General features: G+C 45.4%; 1 protein-coding gene across 2 annotated transcripts in view; it reads left to right on the top strand.

Annotated features, from left to right (window-relative positions):
• Nucleotides 1–16,918, top strand: part of DCTN5 (dynactin subunit 5) — a 30,664-nt gene extending 13,746 nt beyond the window's left edge. The window contains exons 5-6 of one of the 2 annotated variants that reach the window (XM_043560280.1): nt 963–1,065; nt 13,858–16,918. In XM_043560280.1, coding sequence (XP_043416215.1) covers nt 963–1,065; nt 13,858–13,871 — 117 coding nt within the window. In that variant the 3' untranslated portion in view covers nt 13,872–16,918. Of the gene's footprint in view, nt 1–962; nt 1,066–4,295; nt 5,666–13,857 lie in introns of those variants that run through there. The other variant, XM_043560279.1, reaches the window with a different exon arrangement.
• The last annotated feature ends 50 nt before the right edge of the window (nt 16,919–16,968 follow it).

Below are 16,968 nucleotides of genomic sequence, written 5' to 3'. Positions count from 1 at the left end.
ACAATGCTAATCTGTATATAGAAGCCTCTCTGCCTTAACCCATGAAACAGATGAATCTACCAGACCTTATTTCTTGCCCTCAAAACGCTGTGGGTTATGGCAGAATTGAAAAGTGAAGGCAGTGGATAAAGTCAAGCATAAGGCTTGGCTGAAACCTTCAAAATGAACATGTTGGCTGATATGAACCAAGAGTACAAAAGTAGATCCTAATTCTGTGCATGAAATGGCTTCAGGGGTTCAACTGATGTCATGAGAATTAGTCTCCTTCTCTTTCCCGCTTTCCTCTAGGAGACTTTCAGGCAGGTTTTTCCCTTATGGAAACAACACAGCTGGTCCAGGCATCTGTCCTATTCTCTAGAAACTCCATTGGAAAGAGCTTCTTTTCCCAGTAGTCCCAGCAAAAGCCCTGATGTTCAGATTCATCAGACTGATCTGGCTCATTCCCTAAACCAGTTGCCATGGCCAGGCTTGGAGTTTGGGGTTAGGATAGGGGACTGTGATGGGCAGGGGGTGGTAACCAAGGGTCAATATAGGTTCTGTTACCAGAAGAAAGGGGAACAAATGTTGGACAAGCAAAATAATAAATGTCCACTAAATGACAAAAAAAGAAAAAGGAAAGGAAATTGTACAATTCTTGGAAGACTGAATTTCAGTCTATAATGCTTAAGATAACCTGAACTGTCCCTAGCATACCCCCTCCCTGAGTTCACACACACACGCGCGCGCGCGCACACACACACACACACACACACTCATACTCGCACACACTAACACCCCTACCTCCTCCTGCTTGTCAAATGCCACCCAAAGTAGAGAACTGTGGCCAAACCTCTTGCCATTGTCCCTGTCTGTGGTATGATATCAGGAATGGAGAAAATACAAAATAGCTTTCTACACAGCAGATTGGACAACTTGTACTCTATTTCCTGATCTGTTTCTTAGTGACAAGATTTTCATTTCAGGGGCGCCGGTGTGTATTGAAAGATTGCTGCAAAATTCTTGACAACACAGTTTTACCCCCAGAAACTGTGGTGCCGCCATTCACTGTCTTCTCCGGCTGCCCAGGTAAGCTTGGGTGTTGATATTCAAAGCTCAAGTTCTTTTTCCGTCAGAAAAATAATGGGTGCAACTTCTGTCTCTGACAATATGTTGATCTAGCTCATTTAAAAGATTCTCCTGTGACAGATTCCCTTGAAATGCTATCTAAAACGTAACCAGTATCTTTTTAAATGTGTAATTGGGTTCACCAGGAAATTTCAAGCCAAGAGGAAAGTACACCCATACCATAAGCATGTTTAGGTTTATGCATCTTCATAATAGAGTGGTTTAGGGTTTGATACTGCTGTGGGGACCAGTGATAAAGCCTTACATTCACGCATGGTGGAGAGATCTTCCTGAAGGGTGAGCTCTCAATAAAAAGTTGATATAGAATAAACCTGCTACTAGACAGGAAAAAAGCACAAAGACGCAAGTCTCTCTTGGCCTGGGCTCTGGGTGGAAAAAGAAAAGTATGTCCAGAGAATTCTAACTATGACTTCATGTTGGCTGGGGGTTTGTACTTCCCACACTGCCAAGGAATGTCCAACCTGAAAAGTTGACATAAAACAGTCTAAGACCAATGATAGCACTAGGACACCCGAGAAGAGCAAATATATCCCATCTCGACCTTGGCTGACAGAATGCCCTCAGGTAAAGCCCTCATGAGCTCAGAGTTCCAAGTGGCCAAACATGTGAGCAAACAAAAGTCCTACACTCTCATCCTAGAAAACTTGGAAAACACTGGAAAACAGAAGGAAGAAGAAAACCTCATGTCCCCTGCCCCCAGTCCAAGACAGTCTCTTTTCTGTGTTGTTTTATATGGTTGAACTCATGCAGCATGTACAGAGGCACCCCAGAGATTCACAGATGGATGATGCTATGTAGAGAGAGATTTGACAGTATATGAGATCTACCACTGAGTGGTTTAGTTGTTTTTCTAATTAAAAAACTCATTACTCAGACCATCGACTGTGAGTTTCAAAGATGTACAAAATCATCCACTCAGATTCTTTGGTGAAGAAATTGACCATTCTGCTGTTTGGTGCACTTTTGCCTTTGCAGAGTAGGAAGAAGAGCCCTGCTGAGTCATTCTCCCTTATGGGGTTCCCACTGTGGAAAAGCTTAATCATTCTTAGCAAGTACAGATCAGAACAGCCCTTACAGTTGTTTTAGGTTGATTGTCAAACAGGTATCTGCTCTGAGGTGAGAAGCATATTGCCAGAGAAATACCTTTTTTTTTTTTTTTTAATGTTTATTTATTGTTCAGAGAGAGAGCAGGGGAGGGGCAGAGAGAGAGGGAGACAGAATCCAAAGCAGGTTATGCTGTCACTGCAAAGCCCGATGTGGGGCTCAAACCCACAAACCGTGATATCATGACCTGAGCAGAAGTCAGATGCTCAACTGACTGAGCCACCCAGGCGCCCCACCAGAGAAATATCTTGATCTCTTTTAACTTTTTCAAGGTCCTTAGTACCAACTATGGTCTTTGGACACCAATGGCAGAGACAGGGAGGCACCACTTCATATTTGAAATCCAAATAAGCACTGTGTTTTAGAGGTTCTGATGGAGGATTCAAGCTGCCTGAGACCTTAGAGATCATTGCGTAGATGGGGGAAATAGAAAGTGTGGGTGTCCACAGTGTCAGAGCTGGTTTGTGGGAAAGCCTTGACTAGCACTTGAGACCCCTTATTTAGAATCCTGTACTGTCTGCACTGTGACAAGATGCTTCCCGTGTTCATTTGCAGTAGTTTCACAAACATGCTAACTATCTAGATACTGCTGTTGGAAATCTCCATCTTTAATAAAGAGGCGTAGGGCTGCAGGAAGACTGGCACATTTTTGGAGGGCTCCACTGCATGAAACTGACTAGTGGAACAAAGTGAAAGACAAACCATCTGGAAAGAATTTTGGCCAAAATTACCTACAGGAGTCAGACAGAAGTGATTGAAGTAATAGCCTGTCGTAGCTATCTAAGAATACAAACCTAACATTGTGAGATCTTCTGATGTTTCATGAGGAGCTAAAAATCTGAATTTTTATGTGATATCCCTGGACTTTTAAATGTTGGCTGCTAACTTTTTAAAAAGATTAAATACTATGCAGACCAAACATAGGTTTGCAAATCTAACATGGCTGTTCATTTGTAAACAGTTCCTGTGAGAATTTTGTATTTTTAAGACCTTTTTTCCATTGTACCTGTTACTTTCTCTTTCTACATATGCAAGTGCATGTATTTGTTCTTGTATGTGTGATGTATAGGCATGTGTATTCATATGCATATATACGTATACTTGTGTACATAATACAGATGTATGAGACTGTTTACACCTGTGTAAACAGACTCACACTCTTTATTCTGTTTGGAAACTTGCCTTCTTAACAGTGTATCTTGGGCATCTTTTCTTGTCAGTATGTGGAGAGTCCCCTCATTCCTTTTAATGGTTACATGTTTTTCGTTGCATAAATGTACCATAGTGTAACTCATCAGTAATGGTGTAATGGATCATCAGATGTTGCCTTTGGCTTTTCAGTATTAGAAACTTTGCTGTGTTAATATTCTTGTACATGTATTGTTCAGTTGGGCAAGGTTATCTGTAGGATAAATTCTTAGAAGTTGGATTGTCAGGTCACAGGGTATGAACTTTTAAAAGTTTTGCTAGATTTTCCAAAATTGCTCTTCAAAACCGTTGTATGAACGTACGCTTCCACCCATAGTATATGGGAGTGACTTTTCCTGGAAATCCTTAAATACAATTTTTTGTCTTTCTATAGGATATTTCTGTTCTACTCCCATCCACGACTTGTATGTAGCAGGTTTGGGGACTGCATGTTTCACTCTATGAACAGCAGAGCAGCTTCTTACCTCAAAGGGTGTTCACCTTGGCTTTGCCCAGTAGGTGTCACACCAGAATCCAGGGGATGGACAAATCCATCCTGAAACAACCTCCAGTGGAGTCAGAGATGCCTTAATAACCTTTTTTACCTGGAATTTATTTATCCATTCAGGAAATTGTATTCTTTGTCTCCCCCCCCCCCCCCCCCCCCCCCCCCCCCCCCCCCCCCCCCCCCCCCCCCACACACACAAATACTATCTGAGAGATGTGGTCAGTAGAACTACTCTGCTAGCGTTGAAGATGGAGGACTTGGATTTAGATGCTCATGAGTAAAGAAAAGGGGCCTTATAGGGGTTTAAACGAAATCAGAGCTGCTGTCCTCCCCCGGCTCCAGTTGGTTGATCAGGTCTTTCTTTCCCCAGGACTGTTTTCAGGGGAACTCCCAGAATGTACCCAGGAGCTGATGATTGACGTCACCAAGAGCTACTACCAGAAGTTTTTGCCCTTGACACAGGTCTAACGTCTCTGCCTTGTGTCTCGAATTTGGTTGAGCTCTAAGATGAACTTGGGGACAAAGTGAGCCAGCCAACATCTACAAAGAGCTCTAGTGTCTTTGATATCTTCCACCCTCTTTTTTTGTTTGTCTGGTTTTGTTTAATTCTTTAGAATTTCTCAATCCTTCCAGGTTCTAAGCTCTTAAGACTTTAATAACAGAACGCCTGGAGGCGTTGTGTCCAAATGCTGTACTTAAACCTTATCTATTAACAGTCACTCCATACCATTATCTGTGGAACACAGAATCATCTGTTCCCAACACTCCCACCCTTGGTCCCGTGGATGACTGGATCCTGCTGAAATAGGCCCGCCGAGCGCAGCACTGTCCCAGCGTGGAGGGCATGGAGCTGGTGTGCTGCTGTCAGCCATTAGCTGCTCACATGGATCGCTCTCGGCTTTCCTGAGCTAACACAGTTGGCCAGTCGCCCCAGTTGCTCATGGGGGGAAAAAGTGTGACTTTTCAGAGCCCAGATTCCTGTTTGCTACTGAAACTTCAAGGGAGGGGTGGTTAGCATTTCTCTCCTTCCCAAAATGACCTTAACTGTCCTTTTAACCCAGGGTGATGAATAAAAGACTTTCTAGCATTCTGATCTAGGGCCTTTGGCTTTCACTAGAGGGGAGGCCCTCAGCACCCAGGTTTTATTTTTGCAAAGACCCAGGTTTGAGTCTCTCACGTGGACGGGCTAGTCTGGCAGTCACTCCTTGCCTCACAGTATTTAGAGGCAGCAACATATGCCTTATTTCCTTGAAGACGTAGCATTTGTGACAATTGTTCTCTAACCTAGAACCATTCACCCACTCTATATTTGCCATAAACATCATAGTTAAGACCGAAATATTTGTACCTGGACCCGATCATGTATATATACAGGGGCCTCTTAAATCATTCTGTGGGCACAGAGTCCCAAGGAGTAAATGAATTTACCAGTGCTGTTCTTACCATCTCTTGGGTAATAACACAATCCTGCTTGGTTCTGCTCTGACCTCTTGGTCTAAAAGGATTTAGAAGGGAAGGCCTGAGAAGCTTGGCTTTGCTCAATGCTCTGATTCTGCTGTGAACAGGGTAGGATAGTTCAGCCTTGAAGATTAAGGATCTATCAGGAGCTGTCCTAACTTAATATCTGGTTGTGGGGTTAAAGTGTCTACATGTGATGATCTCTACTACGTCAATATAAAACTATTTTCTGGTTTGTCTTTTTTTTTTGTTTGTGCATTAAAAGATTGACTTCAAAGATTATTTGAAGGTGATCCTTCTCTATCTCCAGTGATGGCTACCTCAGTTCCTTGGGCACTTTACTGCACGCCTGGTGCCCTCCTACAGACTTGACATTCACTGGTTTGCTTACGGTTCACACCAACCCAGTAGGGTGGATGTTGTTCCCATTTTACAGATGAGAAAAAAACTCAAAGATCTTAGGTAACTGGTCCAGTTCATACAGTGAAGAAGTGACTGACCCAGGAGTCACCCCCCATGCCTATCTGACAACATAGCCATGTTACTCAGCTGTGCCCTGGTAAGATGAGACTAGGCTTGCCCTTGGAGCACATCTGCTGTGCGTCCTACTTGATATCAGTAGTCTGTGATGGTTGCAGTTTTCTACTTTGTTTTGATTGATTGATGTCATTTCCTGGCATCTCCCCCAACTCACTTCTCCTTTCGTGCCACCATAAAGGCAGATCTTGGAATTGGCAGAGCTTTGTTGCTGTCTAAACTACCCTCTTGTTAGCTAGTGCAATCCTGCAGGGCATGTCTAACATATTACCACCCAGCCTGTGTTTGAATACCTCCAAAAGGAAGCGTACCACTTTATGCAACTGTCCATTTTCTTTTTCAACTTATTTCTTCCAGCTTCATTGAAATGTAATTGACATATAATTTTTTGACTGCCCATCTTGTGGGTGAACAGTGAAAATTAAGAGAAAGTGGGATCTTTTAAAAGCTTCTTCAACACAATTTTAAAAGCCTTGAGTAACTCATGTACGAGATTCCAAAAACCCAATCCAGTTAGTGGAAAAGGGACATGCAGTGAAGTAGAACTTCCCAGTCTAGAACCCCGATTGCACATTCTACTGCCCAGGGGCAACTACTCTGAACAGGTTTTGGTGTGTCCTACCAGAGACTGTCTGCATGCAGCAGCAGATACGAATGCATACCGCAGCCTGTGTATTCATACAACTGTGAGCACACAGTAGGCGTGCAGCTTTGCACCTTGCTGCTTCTACGGAATGATACACCTTCGAGGTGGTTCCATCTTTGGCACATACAGGTGATAAAAATGGCAGTCACTAATATTTACATAGTGTTCCCCCATGTACCAGGCACTCTTCTGACTTCTGCACATTTATTAACTTCTTTAGTCCTCATCACCACCAGGGGTAGGTACCATTACTCTTCCCCAAGGAACAGAGGTTAAGTAAAATGCTCAAATTTGTACATCTGATGGGATGGTGAGTCAAGGCAGTCTGTATGTAGAGCCCATACTTTTCATCACTATGCTGGAATTCCTCTCTGTTGTAAAACCTTTCATTGCCCAAAATTGTATCATCTAGCCAGCCCTCACTGTTCAGAAAGCTGAGAAAGTATTTTGCTTTTTCAGGCAGGCAAGGGAAAGGGGGTTGGGAGTGGGTATGGGATGAACCATCCAGCAGTGGCTGCCCCAGGCAGGAAGCCCATTGTCCCCCTGAGAAGACTGTCTCCTTGCAATGTGCCTTGCTGTCTTGTAGCTGCAGTGGTCGTTTAAGAGCTAAATGGGAGCAGGTTTCATGGGAACTGTGTCTTGCTTGCAGTCAGTAAATAGTGTCTTAAAATTCTGTACCATATAGTTGGCACTCTATAGAGGAATCTGCAAGCTAGATTAGATAAAAATCCAGTTAGAATGCTTTGTTGCAAGTGACAGAAATCCAGCCCGAGCCAGTTTAAGTAAGAAAGGGGTTTTATTGGCTGACACAACAGATCATGGAAAAGGTTAGCTTCGGAAGCAATGTAATGTGAACCTTGGGCAAGTTACTTAATCTCTCTGCCCTGTACCCGAAGCTGTACAATGGGGATGACAATGGCACCCCCATAGAATTGGTTCTGATTAAATGAGGTACTATATGTAAACATTAAAGATCGTTCCTAGCACTCTGCAAGTAATAACATTATCATTCCAGGGATAATTATATCCAGAGACTGAAACCCAATATGGCTCTTTGTTTTCTATTTCTTTTTCACCTGTACGTTAGTAAAGGTACAGATTGGGCTGCTGTAACAAAGAGACCACTGAACTACAGTCGCTGTCTCTCACCTAGCAGTGTGGGGATAGTCAGGTTGTTCAGCGCAGATAGGTGTGGGCTCCAGGAAACCATCAAATACCCAAGTTCCTGCTATCTTGTCACGTGACCACATTTAGCTACAAGGGAGGAGGCAAATTTAGTCACTGGCTGCATAGCTAAAACTCTGAGGAAGGAGATTCTAACAGTAAAAGGGAGAGGGGGAGATTGGACACAGGGAAACAGTAAGCAAGCTCTCCCAGGTCTGTGTTGGCTTCCTTTTCTCCTACTGTAACCGGGTTCTCTCATGCATTGGAGCCCATGGCAGCTGACTGCTCCAGATTCTACCCTCCCAGCTTACTAGCCCTGAGAGAGAGGCTTCTTCCCCCCAGTTCTAATTTGGAAAATCCTTATAGAAAGGTCCTCAGTGGTTTCTGGCGAGTCCCATACCCTCTTGGATTAATCACTGCCCTAGGGTGTGCAGCCCTATGATAAACCTGATGTAGGTCATGAGCTTTCCTCCATCCCCCCCCCATGGCTGAGGAACAGCAGAGCCCATCACCAAAACAAGATGCTGGGCAGACAAATAATAGCTACTACAAATAGTAAACGAGTCTATAATTACTCGTTACTGATACTGTTGGAAAGGATGTTGGTGGTCATATGTGTCCTAGGAAAGGCCAGCTGGACTCTGTCTCCATGGTGGCTCTCACCCCAGGGACAATCTGTCACTAGATAATTACCTTTAAAACCCCAGAGAAGAAAGTCTCCTTGTCTTCACAATACTCTCCGAAGAGCAGACAGATGGGAGAGACCTCGGCTGGGACTCTTTCCAGTTGTCTTAGGGGACAGGGGAAATTAATTGGCTCATGTAGCTGATAAGGCCAGGGCCAGGTTAGGCTTCAAGCCATATTCCAAGACTCACAACAGCATCATCAGGGATCTGTCTCTTCGGTTCTTGACTCTGCTTTCCTTTGAGCTGGCTTCATTCTCAGGCTTCACGAGTGACCCTGTAGCTCCAGTTATTGGTAGAAAGAGCTCCCTTTCCCTAACAGAACCCCTGGACCTGGCTATTATTGGTCCACACCTGGGATGTATTCAGCCTCAAGTAATCACTGTGTCCAGGAAGGTAGAATGCACTGATTGCCTAGACCAGGGACACATCCTCACATGGCTCGAGAGTTGGTGTTGGGTGTCTGTGGTGGGGGGTGATGTTGCCAGAAGAGGGGATGAATGGATGCTGGGCAGGAAAAATCACCTGCTATCCAGTTCAGGCCTCTTCCTTTTCTCCACTTGTCTTCACTGCCCTCTGTTTACCTGCCTACTCTTACTGCCTGTCCAATCTCTCATTACCCTTGGTCTTGGGGGTGGGATGCCTCTGGTTGTACCTGGGCCTGGCACAGGGAGGATGTTGCTTAGCCAAAGTGAAGTGTTGATAAAGAGCCATTTAGGGTCACCTGGGTGGCTCAGTTGGTTAAGCGTCCAACAATTGATCTCAGCTCAGGTCTTTTTTTTTTTTTTAATGTTTATTTTTGAGAGAGAGAGACAGACAGAGCATGAACAGGAGAGGGGCAGAGAGAGAGGGAGACACAGAATCAGAAGCAGGCTCCAGCCTCTGAGCTGTCAGCACAGAGCCGATGTGGGACTTGAATTCATGAACTGCCAGATCATGATCTGAGCCAAAGTCGATGCTTAACCGACTGAGCCACCCCTCTGTTTTCTTTTTATGTTTATTTATTTATTTTGAGGGGGAGAGAGCATGAGCAGGGGAGGGGTAGAGAAAGAAGGAGAGAGAGAATCCCAAGCAGGCTCTGTGCTGCCAGCACAGAGCCTGACCCACCATGACTTGATCCCATGAACCACGAGATCACAACCCAAGCTGAAATCTAGAGTCAGACGCTCGGAGTGCCTGGGTGGCTCAGTCAGTTAAGCGTCCGACTTCAGCTCAGGTCATGATCTCAAGGTTCGTGGATTCGAGCCCCATGCCTGGCTCTGTGCTGACAGCTCAGAGCCTGGAGCCTACTTTGGATTCTGTTTCCACATCTCTCTCTGCCCCTCGCTCATTCATACTCTGTCTCTCTCTGTCTCTCTCAAAAATAAATAAACATTAAAAAAAAAAAGAGAGAGATGCTCAACCAACTGAGCCACCTAGGCACCCTTCAGCTCAGGTCTTGATCTCAGGGTTGGGAGTTCAGGCTTCCATGTCCAGCATGGAGCCAACTTAAAAAAATAAGTAATAATAATAAAGAGCCAGTTAGAGTATGCTACTCTGCCTGGAACTTCTCTCTTGTGGACCCCATAGCACCTTGTTAGAGGAGCCCTTGTCAAGGTCTAGGTAGAATTCTAGTTACGTACTTGTGTTCTTGTCTGAGCCCACACTAGCTGTGAGCTCCTGAGGAGTCAGATGTGAGCCTGTGGGTATCCAGCCCATACTTAATGGGGTGAGCCCCTCCTCCCCTCAGTCCCTACCCAGCCTAGATAAGTGTTATGTTGCAAGATCCCGGGTACAGGGGGCAAGGTTGAATGACTGACTCGTGTGCCTTCTGTTGACTGATTCTGGTGCATGTGGTTGCACAGGGTTACTGTGGTTGTTTGGGATGTGCAGTGGCTTCAGAATTAGTCACTTCTGCATGGGCCATTTCACTCAGAGCCTGAGGCCACGCTTCCTTAGTCACTGACCCATGTGGGTAATGGCAGACTTGAAGTGAATCAGACAAACATTACTTCTATTTAATACACCCTTGGAAGTTTCTCAGCTATAAAGAAGGGATCTTGGTGGCTAGGTAGGTCTTTCTTGGTGTATTGATGTGGCCAGTGAGAGCCCACAAGAGTCCAGAACATGGAGCCCCAGACACATTCTGACTTGCCCTCAGCCATTCTCTAGGACAAATTGACATTAATGGACCTGGATGGTTGCCTTGGGTGATCAGAGCTAGCTGGCTGATCCCCAGGGGGTAGCTTCAATGGAGTTGCAAGGCCCCTGTAATGACATTGGCAGTGTTGAAACATTGTGTGAAGGCTTGATTATTTCAAAAAAAGTTGTCAACAAAGTGTCCTGCCAGCTTGGACCAGTTTCTCCAAGTCCATGATCACTGAAACACTTCTAGAGCCCCCACTAATGTGCTTTTCTAGAATATGCACTTGCTACCTTTAGGGCTCGGAAGGCGGGGCCCTGAGCACATGCTATATCACTCATTTGCTCATTTACCAAATACCTTTTGAGCCACTGCTGAATGCCCGGCGGTGCCCTAACCCCTGGAGATACAGTAGACAATAAGATGGAGCCAGATCCTGTCGGTAGGGATGTTATAGCTTAGTAGGGGAGAGAAAGCCAAAGAAACAGAGTTCCCCAATGGAGGCCTGGGGGCCCCTTTTCAGGTCACAGTGGTGAAGAGTGGGCACTGGAGGCAGGAAGATCAAACCCCAGCCCTGCTGTGTACTAGCCTTGTGGCTTTGGGCAAGTTATCTCCCCTTGTGGAACCTCAGATTTCTCATCAATAAAATGGGGAAGATGCCTAGGAGTTGTTATGAGGATTTAAATGCACTCAGACGTGTAAAGCAGGAGCCCTGGCTCAGGGTAAGTGCTTAGTGACTGGTAGTTTGTAACAACTATTATTAGTAAGTGAAAAATCTTGAGTAAAATCCTTCATAGTGTAAGGTACAGCATTCTAACATATTTTTAAATTTAGAAAGAACATCAGCTCATTTATAATCAATCCACCACAAAGAAGAGATGGGAAACAGAAATCACCCTTCCTTGCTTTGCACTTACCAGATTCCAGGCACTTATTAGAAAACATTTAATCTTCCTGTCAAAAAAGTAGGGATTTTTAGAACTCATTATACAGAGGAGGAAACTGATCTTCAGAAGGGTTAAGTCAACTTTCCCAGTGTCACAAAGCTAATTAATGACTGAGCTAGAATCCATGTTTTATGCAGTCCCCCAGTATCCTGAGCCTCCAAGGCACTTGATGCTGAGGACCATCCTTGCTGCCCAGTCAGTTAATTCTTTGTTTTCCTGAAGTTTTTGCTGGTGAGTTGGGCACACCTACTTTTCATTAGGCACTCTGACCCAGACCCTGGAGCAAGAAGAGTTAGTGCAGGACGACCTGCTTCCCCGAGGAGAGGAGATGGCTTGTTCTGTATCTTTAAGTCTGCTGGGCATCACACATATGGTCGATGCATAAGAAAATCGTCCAAGAGGGGCGCCTGGGTGGCGCAGTCGGTTAAGCGTCCGACTTCAGCCAGGTCACGATCTCGCGGTCCGTGAGTTCGAGCCCCGCGTCAGGCTCTGGGCTGATGGCTCGGAGCCTGGAGCCTGTTTCCGATTCTGTGTCTCCCTCTCTCTCTGTCCCTCCCCCGTTCATGCTCTGTCTCTCTCTGTCCCAAAAATAAATAAACGTTGAAAAAAAAAATTAAAATAAAAAAAAAAAGAAAATCGTCCAAGAGAAGAGACAAGAATGGAGTCCACACCCTCTCTGGCTTTCAGACCTTGGGTCTAGACATTCGGCCATGGTCTTTCTGGGCCCTACCAACATCCCTTTTTTCAGCTGTATTCATCTCAACCTTCGGTGTCTGCTGAGTGCACCTTCTGACTTCGCATGGGAACAGCGAGAGCCTGCGAAAGCAGTAGGGCCAGAGGGGGAGAATAAGGAAATCTGAGACTCAGAAACTCTAAGGCCTCTTGGAGACTCTGAGCTCCCTGGGAGTAGGTACAGGTTCTTTTTGTTTCAATAATAATAGCAACAACTGACATGACTATGTCCCCAGTGTGTTTCAAGTGCTGTCCTCATAGACGCTCTTTACAAGAACCTTTGGAGATGGGCACATCACAGATAGAATCCTAGAAGATGGGCACTTTAAGTATCCCCATTTTATAGACATGGAAATAGAGGCACAGAGAGGTTAAGTAACTTGCCCAATGTCACACAGCTTGTAAGGAGGAGGGTTTGAACCCAGAGTTCTTCAGTTTAACCAATATATTGTATTGCTTGTTGGTAAGGAGGGAGGGAGGGAGGGAGTGAACAAGTGAGTCTGGGATTTGCGGCTGGCCAGACCGACAAGGCCCCCAGAGGCAGGATGAGGCTTACTCTGGAGTCAGCAGAGTTGGGTTGCAATTCCCTGGCTACAGGACCTCGGGCAGTAACCTCATCCGGAAGTGCCCGTGTCCTCATCTTCAAAATGGGAATAAGGTCTTTTTGAGGATGCAGTGAGATCATCTCCGTAAAGCTGTTAGCCCCATGCCTGGTATATGCAGAGTGCTCAGTGAGGGCTCACTGTTAGTATCACTGACGCTCTGTAGATGATTGTATTAATGTGGCATCACTGCAGCTGTATCAATGGAAACTCCGTGTTGACAAGAGCTAGAAGGGAATATGAAAAAGAAAACAGTTGCTAAACGTCAAAGGGAATTACTGTTTTTTCAATGCGTTGTCATTTCTTTTTTCTTTTTTTTGTATGTTTATTCATTTTTGAGAGACAGAGACAGAGTATGGGGGGGGGGGCGGGAGGGGCAGAGAGACAGGGAGACACAGAATCCAAAGCAGGCTCCAGTCTCCGAGCTGTCAGCACAGAGCCCGATGCGGGGCTCGAATTCATGAGTTGTGAGATGACCTGAGCCGAAGTCGGATGCTTAACTGACCGAGCCACCCAGGTGCCCAATGCTTTGTCTTTTAAGCGTGCGTCCATTTCTAAATGGAATAAATAGAATATACATGCAGTGGGTACTCAGTGGCCTTCAAATGTATTATTGGTTGATTCCATTGCTTAAAAGTCTTATCTTGTGGGGGTTGTTTCTGCCTCTGCAGAAAAGAGTTAGCACTTCAGGCCTGTAATTAACAGTTCTCTTGATGCTGAATTTACTGCTAGGGGTTTGAGTAAATTTGCAATGAGGAAAAAAGGGAAGTTTTTAAAAATGATTTTGTATTTTGTAGCTCTTGTATCTGGAAATATAAAACTGGTTTAAAATGTCACATACTTCACAGTTTCATAAATGCTAGAGGGATCATCCCAATCAAAGAAAGATGCAAAAAAAAAAAAAAATTAAGAAGGTGTTGGTGAGATACAGCTTCTGGCGGGTGTGTTGGAGTTTAAATTCTTTGAGTGTTGGAACCAGAACAAGTTTTCATGTAACTGTTGATTTTTGCTATGATTTGTGTCTGTTGGAACCTCTGGAAGGGGAGACAACATGAAAAGAGAAGCAATTTCTGGATGGAAACGCACATTTGGAATTTGAAAAAGCAGTTGCACTGCCAGTGAGCCCTAGGTGAAATGTCCAACGCCTAGAGGCTGATGCCAGGCCAGCATGATGTACATGGTTTTGAGTGGGTCAGACTGACAACATGAAAAGGAAGCCTTGATTGTCACTTGGACTTGGACCATGGCTGTCTGGTACTGCAGTATGACTTTCTGCAAGAAGCCAAAGAAAAGCAGCTGGCTCTCTTGGAATCCCAGATTCACTAATTGTAAAAGTCTGCATGTGACTAAGCTGAAAACTGGCCTCTGTGAGCTGTTTCAGCCCCAGCAGGAGCTGTGCTGACCTGGAAGCAGACACAGGCTCCATGAATAGGACTCAGACCCTGGGACCGTTGAAGGTTTAGGACCCCTTCTGTAGAGCTCTCATTATGAAAACCTACATCGTGGATGCTGGCCGGACCGTCGGGCCACATACACATGCCCACAGGAGAAGGCTTATTCTCTGATGGGACCATCTACAATCAAGCTGCTGGTCTGCTCTTTGTCGCAAATGCGGAGGCTACCTGCATCCTGATTTGTGATCCCTGCCAATGTTGGGGGAGGGCACATCACAGGGACTGTGACCCCTCCACTGCTGTTGAAGATCAGACTCTGGGCCTTCTTGGCAAGGATGTCTCACTGGTGTTGACTTGTGTTCGGCTTTCTAGACTAGTTGCAGCTTAACCACAGTGGGCTGATAGCCTGATTCTATTTCCTTACTGCACCCTCCCACCCCCATACACACCTAGTAAGGTAGGTTCATTATTTGAATATAGCTGTCTCAAGAGGGATTGATCTAGGCTGTTCACTGAATAAAAGGAATGGGAGATGATGTACACCCATTTGGAAACTTTTGAAAATTCAAGCTTTCATCCTCCACTAGTCTGCCAGGGCTCCCAGAACAAAATGCCTCAGACTGGGGGGCTTAAGTTAGAGAAATATGTGCTCTCACAGTTCTAGAGGCCTACAGTCCTAGACCAAGGTATTGGTGGGTTTGACTTCTCTCAAGCCCTCTCTCTTGGCTTATAGATTCTCACCGTGTCCTGACATAGTCACCCCTCTGTGCTGTCTGTATCCTGATCTTCTCTTCTTCTAAGGACACCAGTCAGTTTGGATGAGGGCCTACCCTAGTGATTCTATTTTAATTCAATCAGCTCTTTGAAAGTCTTGTCTCCCAATAGAGTCACAATTCAGAGGTACTGGGGGTTAAGGCTTCAACATAGGAATGGCAGAGGGGACACAATTCAACCCCTGTAACACATCCTGACCAATGCCTGAATTTGTCTTTCTGGTTAAGTTAGATAAAAATGTTTATCTGCAAAAATGTATTTGTGTCTCTTGTATACAGCCTTTGCAGATAAAAAGCCTGGAGGAGACTAAGAGGGGATTGGAAGAATGTCGTTGGGTTGCTGAACAGCGGGGCCTACAGATTTTGTAGCAATGAAAAGGCAAAGTCCTGGCACCTGGAGAGCCTGGGGGAAATGGTGGGGGGCATCTATAATCTTGGAAGCTTTCCCCTCTTCCTCACAGAAAGCTCCAGTGCTACCTTTCCATGCTCTGGAGTGCTTTGAGTTCAGACCGCTGAGCCTGTGATCACACCAGGCGGCCCTGGCTCTGACGACAGAGGGGGCCAGGGCCCTGCACTTCCACACAGAATGCACACTCATGAGATGGGGACACTTGTATCACAGACAAGTAGAATTGTTTGGAACTGACTGCCTTCACGCAGCTCTTCCAATACCAAGGGCTGGCTGGATCTTCCAGACTGGACTGGAAGCCCTAGGGTGGGAGAACCGTGGTAAGAGGCTTACACTGGGGGCCCTGTTACCTTTCACTGCCTAACATATGTCTTGCTTGAGGTACCCTAACATTGAAAACTCATTTCCAGTGGAACCATGTGCCCTCTGGGACTGTACTAATGTCTTTGTGCCCTGTCACCACACTGCCTCAGCCCTGGAAGGCTTCAGATCAGCCTGAACTTACTGGCCACAGCTGTGTTGTACCTGAATTGGTGCCTGGGGCCAGGTAAAAATGAATCATACAGAAGTTTAGGGAGGAAGCCACTTGGCTTTCTAAGATAGACTGTTGTTCTTTTTTAATTGAGGTATAGTTGACATATAACATTATATCTAAAGTAGACTTTGATGGTTAACGGGACCCCTGGCAGGCATAACAGATCAGCACTGCAGTTTGGGCTCATCTTTTTGCATGGGGTCCTACTGATAATACATTCGCTGCAAAGAAGCATGAGCCAAGGCCAAGGGCCAAGGGGATGGACAGCGCAGAAGGGAGTTAACACAGTAAGCCTGAGACTGCTCTCCTTGTTTGCAAGGCTGACCCTTGGCTGGCATCTGGGTAATTGGATTTTGAGTGGGTTCTCACCATTACCTAAATAGTAAGAATGGCTCACTGTGCCTAAACTGTGCAGACAGTATGGTTTATGCTAAATGCCTGCTTTTCTTCCAGGAATCCAACATTTTGGTATGTGCCAGGCAGAGGGTGTCTACTTGGCCAGCCTATTGGGCCAGCAGTATAAAACCCTGGGCACTGAGCCTCTAAGGAGCTTCCCTGGCAAATAACACTTCACACTTGCTGTCATAACTCATTGCTGGAGGAATTAAGTATTCTTTGTGTCTATACTGCGAGAAGGCTCTGGGAAGCTTGTACCTGGTTTCCTCTGGGCTTTGTGCTATGCACCTTTTTCTGTTTGCTGATTTTGCTTTGTAGCCTTTTGCCGTAATAAATTATAGCCGGCTGTCAGTAAGACTATATGCTGAGTCTTGTGAGTCTCCTAACAAATCATCAAACTGGGGGGGGGGGCACTTTGGGGACTCCCAAAACAGGAACAAGGGCGACTTCTGGGGTGTTGGTAGTGTTCTCTTTCTCAGTCTGGTGTTGTTTATGTGGGGTGGGTTCAAGTTGTGAAAATTCATTGAGCTGTAGTTATGATATATACGCTTTCTACATATCTTAAGCTTCAATAAAGAGATTACACACCACCAGAGTAAAAGTAAAAAACCTTCCTTTTATTCAGCAAACATTTCAGTTACCCCC

The sequence above is a fragment of the Prionailurus bengalensis genome, chromosome E3, assembly GCF_016509475.1.
Source record: "Prionailurus bengalensis isolate Pbe53 chromosome E3, Fcat_Pben_1.1_paternal_pri, whole genome shotgun sequence".
Classification (NCBI taxonomy): Eukaryota; Metazoa; Chordata; class Mammalia; order Carnivora; family Felidae; genus Prionailurus; species Prionailurus bengalensis.
The sequence above is the reverse complement of the archived record's forward strand: the minus strand, read 5'-3'. Positions and strand labels throughout refer to the sequence as shown.